The following is a 22197-nucleotide window of genomic DNA, read 5'->3' on the forward strand; positions in this document are numbered from 1 at the left end:
TATGTAAATTATTCATCATATTTAATAAAACATTAAACATGTTGGTGAATCGTTCTGGGCACACAGGAGGAAATAATTAAAGACAGACTATTTTACACACTTTGCTACCATCAGAAAGTGATAATCATCTTTAGGGAGATAGAGTTTACAAAGAAATAAAATACATTTGTGACCCTGGACCACAAAACCAGTCATAAGGGTAAATTTAAAAAAAAGAAATGAGATTAATACATCAAAGCTGAATAAATAAGCTTTCCATTGATGTATGGTTTGTTAGGATTGGACAATATTTATAAAAGAAAAATCGATAATTTTGACCCATACAATATACCCGTGCTACTTATGACTGGTTTTGTGGTGTCACATTTCCTTTATTTCCACAGGCATGTTCCTAATTTCTTTATTTGCTTAGTTTATGTATTTGTTTTCTATGTCGTAGTTTTCGGGAATGCGTGTACTTTTCTCAGCAATCATGCCAGAGTAAACCCTAAAACAGTTAGTGACAGGCGTGGGGCTTTTATTTTGAAAATACTAACCTATTTTCAAGCTTTTGTTTTGTCGCTTGAGACTTTTATTTTAGAATCGTTCCCCAGACTCTTGCTCTTCCGCATCGCTGAGCTCCACCAATAGGAAGCGGACAGGAGTTCCTGGAGGTCTGTCGTGGGCGCAGTGGCAGCTTCAGAAATGTTTTATAAACTTTTAATAGTTGCTTTCCTCGCTGTTAATTTGTACGGCACGCCGTCAGATGGACAGAAAAAGAAAGAGGTAAGTGGATTTTAATTGGGTTTTATTGAATGTTTTTTTCTCCCTCAGCTCACTGGTTACCCAAACCATCTTATGCTTCTCATAGCTTCGCTCTGTCTCAAAACCACAAGGGATTAAATGACATACTATTATTTTTTGCATTTTTTAAAACACTGTGTTCCATCTATAAATCACTTGAAATGAGTTATTGATTTTGGTAATTCTCAGTGTATTATGAGCTGACACACTTGGCCCTGTATGCAAACTAAGCTAAGCTTCCTGCTGTACAGCTGACCTCGCTGCTTCTGAATGAATTACTAACTTAATAAACCTGTTTTTTGTTAGTGTGCATATAATATAAAGGACAGCGTGAGGTAACCGCATAAGGACTGATCATAAGTGTCTTTGAATGATCTGAATGAATGAATGAATGAATGGTGTGTCTGTGTGTGTGTGTGTGTGTGTGTGTGTGTGTGCGTGCAGACCCTGCTGTCAGAGAAGGTCAGTCAGATGATGGAGTGGACCAGCAAGCGTGCAGTGATCCGGCTGAACGGAGAGAAGTTCAGGAGGTTGATCCGAGCCCCTCCACGAAACTACTCCGTCATCATCATGTTCACAGCACTGCAGCCACAGAGACAGTGCGGAGTCTGCAAGTGAGAGACCTGAGCAAGAGTTCACTAGAACTCACTTTATAAACACCTCATTCTGCTGTCCAGCAGTGTTGTTATTAACGAAAACTATTAAAAATTGTTTTTGGTGATTGAAATAAATCCCAAATAAAATGCCTTACAGGACCACAGTGGACCCTGGACCATAAAACCTGTCATAAGTGTCAATTTTTCAAAATTGAGATTTCTACATCATATGAAAGCTGAATAAATAAGCTTTCCATTGATATATGGTTTGTTAGGATCGGACAATATTTGGCTGAGATACAACTATTTTAAAATCTGATGTTGCAAAAAAATCTACATATTGAGAAAATCTCCTTTAAAGTTGTCCAAATGAAGTTCTTAGCAATGCATATTACTAATCAAAAATTAAGTCTTGATATATTTACGGTAGGAAATTCACTAAATATCTTCATGGAACATGATATTTACTTAATATCTTAATGATTTTTTGCATAAAATAAAAATGGATAATTTTGACCCATACAATGTATTTTTGGCTATTGCTACAAATATACCCCAGCGACTTAAGACTGGTTTTGTGGTCCAGGGTCACATATATGAACAAACATGGGCATATACACATTAGACATAGAAAGCTATATAAACATATAACTTGAGACATAAACATATAACGAGGCTTGTCATAGCACTTACTTATCATTGCTCTTTTGTTGATTTTGATCGCTTCTATAGTCATCATTTGTAAGTCGTTTTGGTTAAAAGTGTCTGATAAATGACTAAATGTAAATGTAACATTTACCTGTATAACTTTACATTACATTTAGGCCCTTTTTCACAAACGGGGCTTAGCTTAAGCCAGGACTAGGCCTTAGTTAAATTAAGATATTTAAGCAACTTTTACAAAAATGCCTTGGAAGAAAACATTACAGGTGTGCATCTTGACACAGAACAATGACACTGACATATTTTAAGATATTTCAGAGCAAGATATTTTCAGTTGAGACCGCTCAAACATGTATTTTAGTCTGGGACTAGCCTTATAAGCCTTGTCTGTGAAACCGGGGGTTAGTCATTTAGCAGACGCTTTTATCCAAAACGACTTACAAATGATGACAATAGAAGCAATCAAAATCAACAAAAGAGCAATGATATGCAAGTGCTATAACAAGTCTCAGTCAGCGTAATGCAGTACATGTAGCAAGGTTGTTGTTGTTTTAATTATATAATAAATAAAAAGAAAACAGAATAGAGAAAGCTAGTGTTAGACGCCGTTTTTGCTTTTGTTAAAATATAGCCTTATAAACAGTAACTATGCAACCTACAGTCATGGCCAAAAATTTCGGCACCCTTGGTAAATATGATCAAAGAAGGCTGTGAAAATTAATCTGCATTGTTAATCCTTTTGATCTTTTATTTAAAAAATTCACAAAAATCTAACCTTTCATTGGATAATACGAATTTAAAATGGGGGGAAATATCATTATGAAATAAATGTTTTTCTCTAATACACATTGGCCACAATTAACGGCACCCTTTTTTTCAATACTTTTTGAAACCTCCATTTGCCAGTTTAACCGCTCTAAATGTTCTCCTATAATGCCTGATGAGGTTAGAGACACCTGACGAGAGATCAGAGACCATTCCTTCATCCAGAATCACTCCAGACCCTTTAGATTCACAGCTCCATGTTGCTGCTTTTTCTCTTCAGTTCACTCATTTTTCTTGAAACCCTCCCAAACAACATGTGCTGATGTAGGTGCTGTGACCCCGAGACTTAACTATTTTCTGCAATTCTCCAGCTGTGGTCCTTGGAGAGTCTTTAGCCGCTCAAACTCTCCTTCTCACCGTGCATTAGGACGATATAGACACACGTCCTCTTCCAGGCAGTTTCCTAACATTTTATGTTGATTGGAAATTCGTAATTATTGCCCTGATGGTGGAAATGGGAATTTTCACTGCTCTAGCTCTTTTCTTAAAGCCACTTCACTAATTTGTGAAGCTCAATTATTTTTTGCTGCACATCAGAAATATATTCTTTGGTTTTTCTCATTGTGATGATGATTAAGGGAATTTGGACTTTGTTTTCCCTCCTATTTATATTTCTGTGAAACAGGAAGCCATGGCTGGATAATTTCATGTTCATAATCACCCTGGAGTGCTCAAAATTTTGAATATGAATGGGAATATACTAGGGGTTTAGAATTTCTAGGGGTGCCAATAATTGTGTCCAACGTGTATTTGAGAAAAACTTTTATTTCATAATGATATTTCCCCCCCATTTTAAATTCTTATCCAATGAAAGGTTAGATTTTTGTGAATTTTTTTAAATAAGCAGGTTCATTTTCACAGCCTCCTTTGATCAGATTTACCAAGGGTGCCGATATTTTTGCCCATGACTGTATATAAAACTACACATAGCTAACATAAATACTTTACAAAAACACTTTTCAGAAATATTTTACATAAAACTTAGACACATACTTGGATTTACATGGCACAGACATAATGCAGAGGTAAACTTGTACTTAAAACTTCAGAATATTAATAAATACTATTAAATATAACACTGCTGTTGTGTAACTTACAATATAAAAAAACTGATCAGTAAGTTTTCAGTTGCTGTTATTTTGGCTGATATCTTGGAGTGGCCAATTGAAATTGATTTATCAAATCATTAAATGATCCAAAATTAGCATAATCCATTCATTGGCTCATTTCCGTGAAGAGTGTAAGGCTGTGGCACTATCAAACACTGCTCTGTTTGTTTGAATGTCTCAACCATCAACATTGGCTCTGTCCCAAATGGCTCTCCCTCGTGATGCACACTTTCATGATACAAGGCTGTTTTCACTATCAGGAAGTCAAAGCAGTAGGAGTCTGTGGAGTCGCCTCAGTTGCGGCTCAGTAGAAGTGTTTATCGAGGACAAGTAGTGACTGTAAGCTCACAAACACGCTTTACAAACCAAAAATGACACTGTACGATAATTTGGGGTTGTGAGCCCACAAGACTATAACTGTACATAAAATCTGCCTTTTGAGACAGGGACATTGACTCCGCTATTAACTTGAATTTGGGATGGAATTCAGTTTTTTCCATCAATGGCAGATGAGGAGAGTGTTTGGGAAACCAAAATTAGTCATTATTTCTGCGCTGAACGAATTGTGTTAAATGTATTTGACATTTCAACAGCCCCAATATATAAAACACATTTTATGTGGAAAAGTCATTTTTTTTGTTTTTGTTTTTTTTTGTTTTTTTTTGTTTTTTTCAGACAGGCAGATGAAGAGTACCAGATCCTTGCGAACTCATGGCGTTATTCCAGCGCATTTACTAACAGGATTTTCTTTGCAGTGGTGGATTTTGATGAAGGCTCAGATGTTTTCCAGATGGTAACTACTCGAAATATGTTTTACCTTTGTGCTCAACTCCAAAAAGGGTTGCAAATTAAAACAAATGTGAACATGAAACAATATTTGCAACCCTTTTTATTTCCATAATGTGATTATATTTCCAAGTAAAACAATATAGTCAACGGAGAAAAAAAAACAAAGGAAGAAATTGGGAGCAGGACTTTTAGAATTTTATCCAGTTGAAGTTGATTAGATATTCATATGCAGTGTTGGGGATAACGCATTACAAGTAACATGAGTTATGTAATCTGATTACCTTTTTTTCAAGTAACTTGTAAAGTAATGCATTACTTTTTAATTTATGAGAAGAATATCTGAGATACGTTTTCGAATAAATAACGTCAGTTACTTTGTTTTCCCAAAACTGTGAAATACAAACTCAGAATATGACGGTTTCTTCTCCTGCGTCTTATTCTTCATGCAATCCAGAATCCCAGGTGAAAAACAAGTGCACTTCCATAATGTACTTAAAGTGCTCTATTTTCGCGCACTAATTTTGTACTTAATATACTAAAAATGATCCTTTAGTACTTCTTAAGGTCAACTTCAGATCATCTAAGTGTACTCAACTGTGCTATTTTGAGACACCATGAATATGAACTAAAATGCACTTTTAACATACTATCTCTGTATTAAAAATGTATTTAGTTACCAGTTGTAGTACACTTGAGTGTTCTAGTGTATGAAAGATGAGTTCAAAAATATAACATTTGCAGAAAATATAGCTTTTTTTATATTAAAAACAAACAAGCAAGCACAGCCCAGATGAGGAAAAAGTAACGTAACGCATTACTTTCTATAAAAAGTAACTAAGTAATGCAATTAGTTACTTTTGTTAGGGAGTAACGCAATATTGTAATGCATTACTTTCCCCAACACTGGTCATATGCATATCTGAAAGGAGCCAATGAAATTATTCAACAGTCTGCAATGATCCAGTTCATTCTTTGTATGTCCTCTACAGCTCAACATGAACTCGGCTCCGACGTTCATCAACTTCCCGGCCAAAGGCAAACCCAAGCGAGCGGACACATTCGAGCTTCAGGTCCGAGGCTTTGCAGCCGAACAGCTGGCTCGATGGGTGGCCGACCGAACAGACGTGCATGTAAGACTAGTGCAGACACATTCAGAATCTGAGCTGAACGCTCACATGATCAGTCTTTAACATGTTGCCGTGTGTCGTTCAGATCCGGGTGATCAGGCCTCCTAACTACGCCGGGCCGCTGATGCTGGGTTTGCTGCTGGCGTTCATCGGCAGTCTGGCCTACTTACGCCGCAATAACCTGGAGTTCCTGTTCAATAAGAATGTCTGGGCTTTCTCTGCACTGGTGGGCACCTGTGTTTTATAATGCGATTATGATATTTCTGTTCCTTCTTCTGTTGATGCCCTTGTAAAGGTTTTTAGGTCACATTTTAGTTTGGGGACCAATTCTCACTATTAAACAATGACTTTTACCACCATAAACACCTAAGTTGCTGCTTATTAATAGTTGTTAAGGTAGTTGTTAAGTTTAGGTATGGGGTGGATTAAGGGATCTAGAATATGGTCATGCAAAATAATGCATTAATATGTGCTTTATATGAACACAGCCAATAAGCTAGTAATATGCATGCTAAAAAACAACTAGTTAATAGTGAGGACTGGTTAAAAAAATAAAGTGTTATTAGTTTTTAATAAAGTGAGTACAAATTTAGCTTTAGAGTTGTTTAGGAAAAATTGAATTTAGTTTCTATTTTAATAACCTTTTAAGAACTCCAGTATGGTTTTGATTATGAAAATAGCCACAGAAGCTGGCATGCATTTAAACAGACAAACAAGATGCAAACATGTTTAGCATATTCTAATAAAATGGAAATGACTCTAATTAAATAACAGAATGGAAATGGAATTGTTTGCCAGATGAAAATGACAGTACAATAGAAACCCAATTAATTTCTAGAGTCCTTGATCATTGTTCCTTATTTACACCTATAACTCTAAACAAACTAGCAACTGCATAGCAATCCATTCACAACCATTCTGAAACCTTAGAAACTGCATAACAAACACCCCATTTTTAATTTCTTCAGAAAATATCTAGTTAACATGAACAGCTTTCTCTCTGTTTCTGTCCATCTAGTGTTTTGTTCTGATCATGACTTCGGGTCAAATGTGGAACCACATCCGAGGACCTCCATACGCTCACAAGAACCCAAACACTGGCCAAGTGGTGAGTTAGACTCTTTGGCTGATGATACACGGGGCGACTAATTTTGCCGGGCAACTTTTTTTTGAGCAGTGTTGCTTGGGCACTTTCCCACTGAGAATGAGTAACAGATTTCTATCTGGATACTTTAGATCGGTCGTGGGTCCTGTGCCTCACCTGGTTGCCCGCTGACGCCAACATTGCTTAAAAGGTTGCCCCGTGTATTATCAGCTGTTTATTTTTTGTTTGGTTTTATACTTTAAAGACCCCATGAAACAATCCCAGTTTTCTTTGCTGTGCTGATGTATTTCACACTTTTCTTTAATCATTCTAGAGAACATTTGATTGGACAAAAATTGAGTCATCAGTATTTTTGGTCCAGTTTCTTGGAAAAGAAAGACTGTAAATCTTAAATGTGTTTATTTTATAAAGTTTTATTTTGTAAACTTGCATAACATTAACATCCATAATCTCTAAACTCTTCAGTTTCTTGAGGTCTTTAAACGGGTTATGGCATGCCTTTTTTATTCTTTTAATGTTCTTTGAGTTTAACCTGTAATGTTAACGTGTTTTTTGCTGTCAAACAGCTGCACATTTTCCACTCTCATTCAGACTCTCTATCAGAAAAATGCTCACTTTTGGTGTTTTGTCTCCTTTAAGGCTTGTCAATAAACGGCCACTGTTATGATTGAATAATGCCACTGCATCGCATCACTGCACTTGTCTTGATCCCTTTAAGTTTTCATTTGTTCAACTTTCATTTCAATGACAGCCCACAGTAACCTATGTTTCTCATTTCAGAGTTACATCCACGGCAGCAGTCAGGCTCAGTTTGTGGCAGAGACTCACATTGTTCTTCTCTTCAGTATCCTTCGCTGCACTCAGATCAGTTACACTGCATAATTGCTGCTACATGCTGAATAAAAGTATTAATTTCTCTTAAAACAACAAAAAAGTACCTGTACACTACTGTATATGAACCCATGGATATGTTGTGATTGGCTGTGGTTTTATGTCTAGTTAGGACACAGTCTTGCCGTCTTTCATGTCAGTCGTGATCGTGTTCCTGAACTCTGCTTCAGATGCTGCGGTCACTTTAGGAATGGTGCTGCTTCACGAGGCTGCGACCTCTGACCTTGACATCGGGAAGAGGAAAAGTATGCTGTCATCAGCCTGTGCTCTTTATGAACGCTTGATAGATCAGAACAGGGTTAATTGTTGTCTTGTTTCTCTGCAGTCATGTGTGTAGCAGGAATCGGGCTGGTGGTGCTGTTCTTCAGTTGGCTGCTCTCCATCTTTAGGGCCAAATATCACGGATATCCTTACAGGTGAGATCATTAGACAGCTGCCTAATGTCTGAAAATCAGAGAGCCCTAATGAAAATACTACTGTAATACATTTGTTTGCAAATTACGGATTCTATAATTTGAGTAAAATGAATTTAGAATCTCTTGGTATTTGCTTTTAAGCTTGATTGAATGATTTCCAAAGGATCGTGTGACACTGAAGACTGAAATCATGATGCTGATGAAAATTTAGCTTTGCATCACAGAGATAAATTGTATTTTAAAGTATATTAAAATAGAAAACCAATATATTAAATTGCAGTAATATTTCACAGTATTACTGTCTTTTCTGCATTTTCTAACAAATAAATGCAGCCTGGATGAGCATAAGAAACGTCTTTAAAAACATTACAAATCTTAACGATGCCAAACGTTTGAATGGTCTTGTCTGTGTGTGCACATTCATGAATGTTAATTTAAAGATTTATTAATACAAATACCTTTTTTAGTTTTTTTACACTTAATTTATTTACTGACATAAATGCCTTTTCTTTTTGTGCAGCTTCCTGTTTGGTTAAATGAAGACCCTCGGAGGAACCGTGGCAAATATTAATGCGCAAAGTGCCTTAATGTTTAAAATGAGAGATTGATTTGGTAAAGTTCTGCTTGAGCCTGTATGTGCCTTTTTGCTTTTTTTCTTTTATATATTACAGATGACATTTTAGAGGTTTCAATGACAGTTTGTTAAATTCATTCGATATCTCTCCCTGAGTGGTCTAGTGTAAGGAAAGGTGTGGGTTACGTGTGAAGACAGAGGGTAAACTGAAGCGGATACACTGTATGGCATCACTTGCGAATGAGGTTTTGTAGCTAATCAAATGTACAGTTTTATATTGAATTTGGTTCGGTTAAAATGCATAGATTTGGAAGACGCACACAAGCAAGCAAGGTGTTTTCAATTCTACCTCATAAACGTGCATATCAAGTTTCCAAAGTCAAATCAAAGTTGGTGTAGCTTCTGAGGTATGAGAATGAGGTTCAGTAGGAGGTGGAAGGAAAGCTCAGGGTGAATGGAAGTGTCCTAAATGTGGGGTGTTTGCTGTTGTCCTGCCTCAGGTGATGATTTCTGCCATTAAAAGTGCCTTGATTGCTTGCTGCATTGTATTTCATTTGATTGCTCTTCCAGTTCAATCTCCTCATTCTGCTATGAGTCAGTCAGCTGGACCCTTCAAAGTGATGCAGTACAATAATACAACCCGAATTCTGGAAATGTTGGGACATTTTTTTAAATTTTAATAAATTGAAAACTAAAAGAATTTCAAATCACATGAGCCAATATTTTATTCACAATAGAACATAGATAACACAACAAATGTTTAAACTGAGAAATTTTACAATTTTATGCACAAAATGAGCTTATTTCAAATTTGATGCCTGCTACAGGTCTCAAAAGAGTTGTGACAGGAGCATGTTTACCATGGTGTAGCATCTCCTCTTCTTTTCAAAACAGTTTGGAGACGTCTGGGAATCGAGATTATGAGTTTCTAGAGTTTTGGTGTTGGAATTTGGTCCCGTTCTTGCCTGATATAGGTTTCCAGCTGCTGAAGCGTTCGTGGTCGTCTTTGACATTTTTTTTGTTTAATGATGCGCCAAATGTTCTCTATAGGTAGATCTGGACTGCAGGTAGACCTATTCAGCACCCGGACTCTTCTACTACGAAGCCATGCTGTTGTAATAGCTGCAGTATGTGGTTTTGCATTGTCCTGCTGAAATAGACGTCATCTGGAGGGGAGCATATGTTGCTCTAAAACCTTTATATACTTTTCAGCATTCATAGTGCCTTCCAAAACATGCAAGCTGCCCATACCGTATGCACTTATGCACCCCCATACCATCAGAGATGCTGGCTTTTGAACTGAACGCTGATAACATGCTGGAAGGTCTCCCTCCTCTTTAGCTCGGAGGACACGGCGTCCGTGATTTCCAACAAGAATGTCAAATTTGCACTCGTCTGACCATAGAACACTTTTCCACTTTGAAACAGTCCATTTTAAATGAGCCTTGGCCCACAGGACACGACGGCGCTTCTGGACCATGTTCACATATGGCTTCCTTTTTGCATGATAGAGCTTTAGTTGGCATCTGCAGATGGCACGGCGGATTGTGTTTACAGTGCTTTCTGGAAGTATTCCTGGGCATATTTAGTAATGTCAATGACAGAATCATGCGATGAGTGATCCAGTGTCGTCTGAGGGCCCGAAGACCACGGGCATCCAACAAAGGTCTTCGGCCTTGTCCTTTATGCACAGAGATTTCTCTCTCTAAGACATCCCTTTTATAGCTAATCATGTAACAGACCTGATGTCAATTAACTTAATTAGTTGCTAGATGTTCTCCCAGCTGAATCTTTTAAAAAATGTCTTGCTTTTGCAGCCCTTTGTTGCCCCCGTGCCAACTTTTTTGAGACCTGTAGCAGGCATCAAATTTGAAATTAGCTCATTTATGGATAAAAGTGTAAAATTTCTCTGGCTCATGTGATTTGAAAGTCTTTTAGTTTTCATCTTATTCAAATTTAAAAACGTCCCAACATTTCCGGTTGTATTAGGCGCACTAAGTAATTATTGGTTGGCTTTATTTGGAGCATTGCATCATGCTAGCAGTATTGATAATAAATGAATAAAAAAGAATGGGCTTGAGCTACTTCAACCAATAGTGTGAGTTTGGGGTGGGGCTACCGGTTTAACTGACTAATAGATGACAGGGGTGGGTGTTTGAAAAACGTAATTACAATTTATTTTTTTTTATTTTTATTATTAAACATGCATAACACTTAAGATTACTATTTCCATGTATCTATTGTGTAGTATATTACGTAGAGTTTACTGTTTCAGTAGCACTCAATTTCTAGCACATCTGCTGATCTTTAGCACATTCGCTGGATTTGCAAAAATGCATTCAATGTAAATAGTTTTTTATTATTTAAATAGTATTTCATTGTCTGTCCAGTAGGGGGCAAAGCTGTCTCTCTTAACATCTCCATGTTGAATAACACTTAAGAAAGGATGAGTCACGGAATAGCAAACTTTGATTTTTCTTTTTCTACTTTCACCAACCATAATTTCCTGATGTAAATTCAACCAAGTTAACTTAAGTTTAACATAATAAAGAAAAGAAAAGAAAAGGAAAAAAAAACATTACCATGTAAATAGGATGCCAAACTCAATAAGTCTGAACATACTTTATTGAAAACAAGCTGTTGCACCAATGTCATGAATATGGGCTAAAATTTAGTAGGCCTAATCATTCATTGTTCTTTTGCTAATGCTTACATTCATAGACATCCCCAATATTTCCTTGTTCGTGTCTTGTCATCTGTCAGAGCTGGTCAGTGTAAGTAAATGACTGGGATTACATAACTGGAACAATGCTTTCTCATTGTGTTGTCCTCTTTGATTTACATGTCTTAACAGGTGCTCTCAGGTAATTTGCTGCTGCAAATCCACATGTTCTGGTTTAGATGTCAAAGAGCCAATCAGGCCAGACGTTGTCTTTAACTCCATATAAGGACAACCTTGAGTGCTCTCGGTAGTGAGCAGCGGGTGTTTCCCGTGCTGAAGGCACACATTGTTCCTCACAGGGACGCTGGCCGGGCTAAATGCATGCAGCTCTCCTCACACCACACAAATAACCACTGTTGTTTACACCAAAATAAAGATGTAGCATCAATATAGAGTCCATGCATGCATTATTAGTATTATTTTATTTTATTACTTTTTTCTTATTGTTACTTTTATATCTATACAGAAGGAAATGATCAAATATATGATTTTTGAACCCAACACTAATCTCATTCACAAGCAGAGCTGGGTAGTAACTGGTAATATATAGAATATAGGAATATACTGTATAGAGAGTCTCTCAGGTGTGCATGTCCAAATGACCAAAGGCCGAGGCTGTACAGCACTCTCCTGTTGTGTGAAACAAGCCCTCAGGGTTTGGGGCGGTGTTAAAATTCTTGTCTGCATTGTTGAGATGTGCAGCAAAAACTCTTTTTAAGGTAACATTTTCTGAGAACTCTTCCTATATGACATAATCTCTTCCAGCCTTTCCTTTAGCCACAAATGAAATGTCTTGTTTTGTGCTTGTTCGGAAGGCGGCGAATCGTGCCAGCACATTTGTGAGGAAGGAAAGTATTGTGCAAACGCTTTTAGCAGGTTTGTGTACAAAACTGGAGTCAAACCGCTAGCAGGAGAATTCATCAATCCCACTGTACACCGGATAACCCACACAAACCGCACAAATGAAATACAGCAAATAACATACTCGCGCAACTCCAGCGTAATTAAAGGCATTTGATATCCTGAAAATCAGGTCTTGCTGTGAACACTCCCCCTTCAGGACACCTGTCAAATGAGGGAGGAGGCACATGGGACACTGGGTATAAAAGACACATGATTTAAAGATAAAAACATGTCCTGCTCAGTTTGAATGAAACGCCGCGTCACACCCTCGCCTCCCTGTCTCTGTTTTGAGTTGTCTTGGTGTCTACAGGCGTCCCTGTGCATATTGTTGTAAAACCCAGCCATGTGCCTCAATGCACTTTTAGTTTTGTGGCTGACAGAGACTTTTCTTTTTTTAATGATCCATGGTCTAACTGGGTGGGTCAAAAGACATAACAGCTTTCCATAGTTTATAAGTCTTTGCGAAGACTACAAAATCAAACCAGCCCCTTTTGATCCAGTTCTTGTTAGATCAACTGTTACCCATCTTGAGAGTCAAAGTAAATGAGATTTGACTGAATGAGGAACTACACCCTGATCAGGCATGTCAGCTTTGTAGTAAGATGTCAATCAAGTCTGCCTTTCCTCAAAGAAAGAATACATCTCTCACATGAGAAGCCTCTAGCAAGGGCTGAGATGAAAGCTGAACGTTGACTTTCAGTAACATGGGATTTTAGTCTTTCTTCTGGAAGGAAAGTTGCTATTTGTGGTAAAGTATGAAAATTTGTGAATAACAGTGCATTAATATAATTAGAGCTACTGACTGATGCCAGAAGAAATTCTGAATAATTCATAAAATATATATGTAATAATGGTGTGAATATACTGTTTGGATACCATTACACATAAGCACTATTCACAACAATCCATTTTTCAATGAAGTTTGACAATCCAAAGTTCTGTCATGAAACTCAGTTCTAACTCAATATGACATAATCACATCATTAGTAACACTGCAGCTGATTGGTTTCTTTTTGCATAAGCGGCCAATGAGCTTGCTGCAAAGCATTTAAATATTTGGCTAGTGCTTGCTGTAGCAGTTGCAGCATGCTTTAGAAACCTTCCACTGCTCTACCTGTATAGATCTACTATGGGGTAGTTTCATGTATGTTATTTATAGGGGTCATTTCATAATATAATATTTGCAGCAGCAGTATTTCTGATGAAAGAATGGACAAAACGCATACATGTTTCACTCCGTCTTGAATCGCGCTCACGGAAAGCGCTCGAGATACAGTATCTCTTCCGTGGCTTGGTACGCTTTCAACTAGTTTTTCTTTTTGTAAGAGCAAGAGACTGTACGACAATCACGTTACATGATTTGATTTATTTCTACGTAGAGAGCGTGACAGTGCACCGCATTAAAAGAAATGATCATTCATGTTTTCATAATCGCTAGCCAAATTCAAAAACAAAACTAAAATTAAAACATCTTTGAGAGCAAGGGGGCCCCCTGGTGTTTCGGGGGCCCTACGCAGCTTGCGTATTCTGCGTATAGGGAGGATCGGCTCTGAAGACAGTGCTCATTAATCAGCAGTCAGATACCAAAATAAGCTAGAGTTAGCCCCATTGGCTAATTTCATCTGCCAGGATTCTGACAAGAACCAAAAAATCTGAGCATATCACACCAGTCCTCAGGTCCTTACACTGGCTTCCAGTTATATTTAGGGTTGATTTTAAAGTATTTTACTCCTTTATAAATCACTCAATGGCCTAGGACCTAAATACATTGCAGATATGCTCACTGAATATAAACCTAACAGACCATTCAGATCATTAGGATCGAGTCCGTTAGAAATACCAAGGGTTCACTCAAAACAAGGGGAGTCCGCTTTTAGCTATTATGCAACCCGCGGTTAGAACCAGCTTCCAGAAGAGATCAGATGTGCTAAAACACTAGCCACATTTAAATCCAGACTCAAAACTCATGTTTAGCTGTGCACTTATTGAATGAGCACTGTGCTAGGTCCAAACTGATTTTGCTGTATTTTATGTATAATCATTTTCTATTTTTAACTGTTTTAAATTCATTTTAAATCACTTTTAAAATCATTTTAAAAGTTTTTAAATGCCTTGTTGTTGTCAGTGTTTTGGTCTTGTTTTGCCCTTAGTTCTTCCTGTGTTTCCTTATTTGGTCACCTTCCTGTCCTTGTTTAGTTTTGTTGATTAATCCCCTGCACCTGAGTTCCTAATTATCCTGTGTGCTTAAGTTCCTGTCTGTTCATTTCTTGTTTGTCGGGTCTACTTGTTCACTGGTGGTTCATGTGTGTTTACTGAGTTTGATGTTGGATTATTCCTTGTACTTTTGTTCATTAAAGACTCAAGACTAAAGTTTATTATGTTCAAGAGTATTCCGTGTCTCCTGCGTTCTCCCTGCAGCTACATCGTAACAGAAGACCCGACCAAAAACAGTAAGTGGCGCCCCTTCTCCCCGTTTGGTTTCCGCTTTTTTGAAAGAGTTTTTTGTTTCCCTGTTTTTTCTGCGGGATTACCGTGAGTACTGCAAGTCCACCGGCCGCTCAGCAGTCGAGCCCACCAGCCGATCCTCAGTCAAGCCCGCTGGCCGCGGCTCACTCAGGCCAGCCAGCTGCTCCAATGTCAAGCCGCCGGCCACTCCAAAGTCAAGTTCGCCGCTCACTCAAGCTCATTTCCCTCTCCTCAACCCAAAAGAGGAGATTACAGAGGAAGAGACTGTGGGCTCCAGCCCCAGAGTTCGCTCCAGTATTAGCTCTATCCACTGACCAGAGTTGTGAGATGGCTCTAGCCCCAGACCAGCATCATGAAAGAGCTGCAGTTCCCGAGTTCAGCCCAGAGAGGGCTACTGATCCCCAGTTAAGCCCAGAGAGGGCTCCAGTCCCCGAATACAGGGCCTCTAGACTCGAGATTCTCTCCAAGTATTTTCTTGGGGGTGGGTATACGGCTCTGGCCAGAGGGGCCGGGCCATTAGCAAAGGCCACAGAGGCTGTCCTGCCATAGTGCCCCATGCTCCCTGATCCGCCATTGTCTCTTGAGTTCCCTTATCCACCATGGTCTCCTGAGTCCCCTGATCCGCCATGGCTCCACAAGCTCCTTGATACACTATGGCTCTCAGGACCACCATGGCATCCCGAGCTCCCTGAACTGCCATGGCTCCCCGGACTGTCTATCCCGCCATGGCTCCCCAAGCTCCCTGATCCGCCATGGCTCCCTGGACTGTCCAGGGCGCCCACCCCACCCCTCCCCAGTGGATATGTTACGGTGCGGGACACACGTTCCGGGAGGGGGGAGTAATGTCAGTGTTTTGGTCTTGTTTTGCCCTTAGTTCTTCCTGTGTTTCCTTATTTGGTCACCTTCCTGTCCTTGATTAGTTTCTTTGATTAATAATTTGATTTGTATTGCCCCTTAATTCTAATAACTAATGGCTCTAACTGAAAAGACAAATGTTGTATACCTAAACTGTGCAATACAGTCTCCATTAGTAATTGCTTTTCTTACTCTGGCATAATTGTTCATTCCTAAACAGCATAGGGATCATTTACCCACCAATCACTGCACAAAACCGAAGCACTACACAAATGTTGAATAAAATAAACATTTAAACATTTACTTAATTCACCTCAGGTGTGGTTTCTCCTAATACTTTTAATTACTGTTAGTTGACATGTAGTTGTTAATTATAGTTAGTACTATGTCCACTTTGTGAAGTGAACTTTAACAGACATTCCCAACACTACTTAGGGGCCTATGAGAGTTGGAACACAGCACTTGATTATGTGTCATATCTGAAAGAAAATGAGTTGTAATGAATGCCCATGGTAAAATCTACTCATCATGTATTTAGGACAGAAAGCCTTAATCTTAAGGAGACTGATGAGAAATTATTACATTTACTGTTATTATATATTCAAAGTAAGTCAGGCATATATTCCACAAATCTGAAAAAAGGGTAAAAAATAAATGAAATGAAAATACTTCTTTGAGAGGTTTTATTCTGTAGACCTTCATTCCCTGTGCAATGTAGGCCTAATTGCTGACACAATACAGATATAACCTGTTCACTCAAAACAACTGGAATGGTAGTAGCAGGAGTTATAAAAGTTCATGAGTTCTGTCACCTGATGTCATTCTTCCTCTACAGTGCATGTCAGCTCTTCACCTTTGCCCCAGAACTTCTGTATATGCTCTGGATGACCCTAAACATAATACAATATAAATATAAATATAAAGCAAATGTGGCAGCCATATTTAAATGATGCTACTTTGTCAAATCCTTAAAATTGGGAGGATTGCGTGTAAACTTACTGTCATTTGTGGGTTGGTATGGTTGCAGGCTCTTGTACTCTAACAGTCGTGGTTTCTTACAAAGTTGTTGTTGTGCTATAAAACCTGTCACTAATCGTGTATGGCATTATGTGCACTGTCACTAAAAAATCTGTGCCAGTCATGCCAACAAAGGTCTCTGTTGATCATTTACACCTCAAACCCATATTTTGAAAAAGACAGTTTATTTAATAAAACAGTAACAGGAATTTCTTGATCATCTTCAGTGTGATTTTAACAACAGTTTCCCAAAGCTGTTTATATCATTTTGAGCTGTTTGAGCTTTTTTTTTAAAATATATATATAGAGTTATGAGATATTACGTCATCTTCAAACCACTTTATTCCATTTATAACAAATGAAAAGCTGAAGACGTCCAGCTTTTGGAAACCATTCAGTTATTGTCACTTTCCACAAACAGGTTACAAGTTAAAGGGATAGTTCACTCCAAAATGAAAATTCTGTCATTAATTACTCACCCTCATGCCATTCCAAACCTGTAAAACCTTCGTTCATCTTCGGAACACAAATTAAGATATTTTTAATTTGTGTCATGGTACTCTCGATAATGGTGGCAGACGGTAACTCAGGGGGAAAAGAATTGTTTAATAAAATCATTATTTTTGTTTTCATTGTCCTTGCTTTGTTTCTGGGCCTGGGAACATTTCAGTTACATTGCTGTCTATGGAGGGTCAGAAAGCTCTCGTAATTTCATAATTCTCGGTAATTTTCCTAACTATATATATAAATTATAATTTTTGGCAACATTCATCAACAATACAAAGTTCAGCCATGAAACTCTTTGCCAGTTCTGCAGCCAATCACTCGCTTCTTTCTATCTATGCTCACCTTTATTTTCCAGTCCAACTATGGAGTTTAGTCTGCGCTCTGTGTTTATAGCCCTCCTCTTCCCCAGCACCACCTGTCTAGATCAGCTTCAGGGTTCTCTTTTGTCTTGCAGCAGCATAATTTGCTATCATACACTCTTGGGCCTGAGCAGTGTAAGTCTTCGTACTTTGCTCCACAGCAGCATAATGCTTTCTTCTCTGTATTTTTTATTTATTTATTTATTTGTTGGTTTAGCAATACCATAAACAGAGGCGGACAAAGTGCACAACTTCCTTACTTGAGTGAAAGTACAGATACCACTAGTCAAAAACTACTCCACTACAAGTGAAAGTTGTAAAGACAGATTTTCACTTAAGTGAAAGTACAGAAGTACATGTTTTTAAAAGTACTTAAGTATCAAAAGTAAAAAGTAAATGCATTGTCGTATTGTTGTATATTTACAATACCATATGCCACTAATGCAACCTACTGACTGACATCTCTGAATTCAATAATGAAATGCCTTTAACTGAAAATTGAGTGTTTAATCTTATCATTATACATTACTGACACTCTGTCCTCCAATTTGATACATTTACATTTAGTCATTTTGCAGACGCTTTTATCCAAAGCGACTTACAATTTGGGGAATACATAAAAGCAATTCATCTTGAAGAGGCAATCCGACAAACGAAGTGCTTGTAACACCAAGTCTCAGGCATTGTTTAAATAAGTACAAGCTAGCAAGGGAAGGAATAAATACGTTTTTTTTTTTTTTTTATGTGTAAGTCAAGTAGTGTCGAAAGAGATGAGTTTTCAGCTGTTGCTTGAAGATTGACAGGGATCCAGCACTCCGAATATGGGTGGGAAGATCATTCCACCAGCTAGGAATGGTGACCGAGAATGTTCTGAAGAGTGATTTTGAGCCTCTTTGTGATGGTACCACGAGGCGTCGCTCACTAGCAGATCTCAGACTTCTAGAGGGGATGTAGATTCTTAATAGTGAGTGCATGTAGGCGGGTGCTGAGCCTGTGGTTGTTCTATAAGCAAGCATCAGTGTCTTGAACTTGATGCGAGCTGCGATTGGTAGCCAATGCAATGAGATAAAGAGAGGTGTAACATGGGCTCTTTTGGGTTCCTTGAAGACCAGTCGTGCCGCCCCATTCTGAATCATTTGTAGAGGTTTGACTGTCTTTGATGGAAGACCAGCCAGAAGAGCATTGCAGTAGTCCAGCCTAGAAATGACAAGGGCCTGGACAAGAAGTTGTGCAGCATGCTCCGTCAGAAAGGGCCTGATCTTTCTGATGTTGTGTAGTGCAAACCTGCAAGATCGAGCAGTCTTTGCAATGTGGTCTTTGAAGGTCAGCTGGTCATCAAAGATTACACCAAGATTTCTGACCGAAGTTGATGGGGTAATTGTTGATGAACCTAACTGGATCGTGATGTCATGCTGTAGATTTGGAGCGGCGGGAAAGACAAGAAGCTCAGTCTTTGCCAGGTTGAGCTGAAGGTGATGTTCTTTCATCCATGCCGAGATGTCTGCCAGGCAACCTGAGATCCTTGCAGCTACCGTTGGATCATCTGGTTGAAAGGAGAGATAGAGCTGTGTGTCATCAGCATAGCAGTGGTAGGAGAATCCATGTGCCTGTATGATGGGACCCAGTGAAGTAGTGTATGTGGAGAAGAGGAGGGGTCCAAGAACCGATCCCTGAGGAACCCCAGTGACCAGTGTATATGCTTTGGATACCTCCCCTCCCCAGGCCACCCTGAAAGACCTACCAGTGAGATAGGATTCAAACCAGCGAAGTGGAATTCCAGCGATGCCCAGTGATGAGAGAGTGGAGAGGAGTATCTGATGATTGACAGTGTCAAACGCAGCAGATAGATCCAGCAGAATGAGGACTGATGATTTGGAATGGGCTTTTGCAATTCGCAGGGCTTCAGTGACCGAGAGAAGCGCAGTCTCAGTTGAATGGCCCCTCCTGAAACCTGACTGTTTACCGTCCAGTTTGTTGTTCTGTGAAAGAAACAAAGAGACCTGGTTGAAGACAACACGTTCAAGTGTTTTCGCTATGAATGGAAGGAGAGAGACAGGTCTATAGTTTTCTATAAGAGAAGTGTTTAATGTAGGTTTTTTGAGCAGTGGGGTTACCCGAGCCTGCTTGAACGCAGTGGGGAAGATGCCTGTGAGGAGGGATGTGTTGATGATGTGTGTGAGTGTCGGTAAGAGCGTGGGAGAGATTGCTTGCAGAAGGTGCGAGGGGATTGGGTCAAGAGGACATGTTGTAGGATGGTTGGAGAGGAGAAGTTTGGATACTTCAGCCTCCGTCAGGGGACAGAAGGAGAAGATGGGAGTTTTAGCAGTGGATGTGATTGGTTGGGGGTCCTGTGTGCGTGGAGGTGAGAACTGATCCCTGATCGATCTAGTTTTGTCTGTAAAAAAAGTTGCAAAGTCATCAGCTGTAATAGAAGTGGTGGGAGGTGGTGGAGGGGGACAGAGGAGAGAATTAAATGTTCTGAAGAGATTACGCATGTCTGGAGCGCTGTTGATCTTGTTGTGGAAATGTGAGGATTTGGCAGTGTGGACATCAGCAGAGAAAGATGAGAGCAGAGACTGATACCTACTCAGGTCCGACGGGTTGTTTGATTTGCGCCATTTTCTCTCTGCCGCTCTGAGTTTAGTCCGATGTTCACAAAGAACATCAGATAACCAGGGGTTAGAAGGGGCAGCCCGTGCTGACCTAGAGGAGATAGGGCAAATGTCGTCTAGACAAGAAGTTAAGATAGAGCATAAAGTTTCAGTAGCTGCGTTTACATCCAGAGATGAGAAATGGGTAGGTGAGGGAAGAGAGGAGGATACTACAGAGGAAAGATGGGAAGGAGAAAGGGAGCGTAGGTTTCGTCTAAAAGTAACCGGTAGGGGGGTTGGTGGCACATGGGTGGCAAAATGTAGTGTAAATGTAATGAAGAAATGGTCCGAGATATGTAGCGGTTGTACCAGAATGTTATCTGCAGTACAATTGCGTGTGTAAATTAAATCAAGTTGGTTGCCTGATTTGTGCGTGCTAGTAGTGGTAAGGTGATTGAGATCAAATGAAGCTAGGAGTGAGTGGAAGTCTGTAGCATAAGGCTTGTCTAGGTGAATGTTGAAATCACCAAAGACTAAGAGTGGAGTGCCATCCCCCACGAAAGAGAACAACAACCCGTCCAGCTCCTCTAGGAAGGTGGCTAGAATTTGTCCAGGGGGAGAGTAGATTACCACAATCTGGAGTTTTATCGGAGCTGATACAGTAATGGCATGACATTCAAATGAGTTGTAATTGCATAGGGTAGAGCGGGTTGAGTATTTCCAATTGTTTGAAACGAGCAGGCCAGTACCCCCACCCCGGCCAACTTGACGCGAAGTGTGAGAGAAAGAGTATTAGTAGAGAGAGCAGCTGGGGTTTCTGAGTCTTCTGGACGAATCCAGGTCTCAGTCAAGCCCAAGATGCTGAGCGTGGATTTTAAAGAAAAGGCAGAAATGAAGTCAGCTTTGTTGACGGCTGACTGAGAATTCCAGAGACCCACAGAGAAAGCCAGAGGTGTAGTGGAAGATGTAGAGATAGGGCGTAGGTTAGCAGGATTACGTTGCCGTCTGCGTGTGATGTTAGAGCGTGGCTGAGAGAGAACCGGAATGTTTTGGAGACACATGATAGAGGTAGAAGGAAAGAGGATAGGAAAGCAGAGTGTGAGGAAGGGAAAAAGATACTTAAGTGTGTAGCTCGGTGTCGTTGCTTGGTTCAAGTCGTGCAGGAAAAAGTCGCAGGTCTTTACACTCCTCGGTCTTCACACGAGGAGGCTGAACACGACGGCTGAACGCTTCCGCGTCAGCGCACAGACCTCAAACAAATACACAGTCTAGAGTGAAAAAAAGCTGTGGCCGCTTTTAATTAGCACAACCGCCAGCCAATCGCAGGGCAATGGCTCAAATCGAAACTAACACTTCGAACTTAAGTGCAGGAAATGAGTTTAAGCTAAAGGCGGTTATTATAATGACCAGTGCAATCAAAAATATAAACCACAACGAAAAAGCAGAATACAAATAGGTAGGAAACGAACTATTCTTTCCTAGCAGCAAGTAATTAATTTAAACAACAGAACTAAGAACAAGTATTAAAACACTTACGCGCTGCCGTCTGTCTCTTCTGGTGACTAATCGCCTTCTCCCGAACACTGTAAGTGCTTTGACACAATCTGTATTGGTAAAAGCGCTATATAAATAAAGGTGACTTGACTTGACTTGACTACTGAATACACTGATTAGCTTGTATTATCTTTGGAATTAAGAGCTTTTATATTACAAAACATATTAAAAGGGAACAACTGAATGAAGATAATCATCTTTATTTTTATCTAACACTCCTACAGTAGCTCATTTTAATACTTGTTTAAAAGTTACAAAGTTCTTTTTCAAAGAGATATTAAAGTCTATGATATGGTCCATTGTAGGCAAACAAAGCAAACATTGAAAAGAAAACAAACTATAGGT

General features: G+C 39.3%; 1 protein-coding gene across 1 annotated transcript; it reads left to right on the forward strand.

Annotated features, from left to right (window-relative positions):
• The first annotated feature begins 603 nt into the window (after positions 1–603).
• On the forward strand, positions 604–9617 carry magt1 (magnesium transporter 1). Its single transcript, XM_058798844.1, has 10 exons — positions 604–765; positions 1228–1397; positions 4652–4769; positions 5755–5895; positions 5978–6118; positions 6911–7000; positions 7778–7841; positions 8059–8133; positions 8214–8304; positions 8825–9617. Exons 1-10 carry the CDS (start codon positions 685–687, stop codon positions 8838–8840), a joined length of 987 nt encoding a protein of 328 aa, XP_058654827.1. The 5' UTR covers positions 604–684; the 3' UTR covers positions 8841–9617.
• The last annotated feature ends 12580 nt before the right edge of the window (positions 9618–22197 follow it).

This window comes from Onychostoma macrolepis, chromosome 14 (genome assembly GCF_012432095.1).
Source record: "Onychostoma macrolepis isolate SWU-2019 chromosome 14, ASM1243209v1, whole genome shotgun sequence".
Classification (NCBI taxonomy): domain Eukaryota; kingdom Metazoa; phylum Chordata; class Actinopteri; order Cypriniformes; family Cyprinidae; genus Onychostoma; species Onychostoma macrolepis.

Bases quoted from the DNA above. Each gene is read 5' to 3' on its own strand.
- magt1 (XM_058798844.1), top strand. From the start codon at position 685: ATGTTTTATAAACTTTTAATAGTTGCTTTCCTCGCTGTTAATTTGTAC. The intron at 1,398-4,651 runs GTGAGAGACCTG...TGTTTTTTTCAG, and splicing joins AGACAGTGCGGAGTCTGCAA to ACAGGCAGATGAAGAGTACC. The intron at 6,119-6,910 runs GTGGGCACCTGT...CTGTCCATCTAG, and splicing joins TCTGGGCTTTCTCTGCACTG to TGTTTTGTTCTGATCATGAC.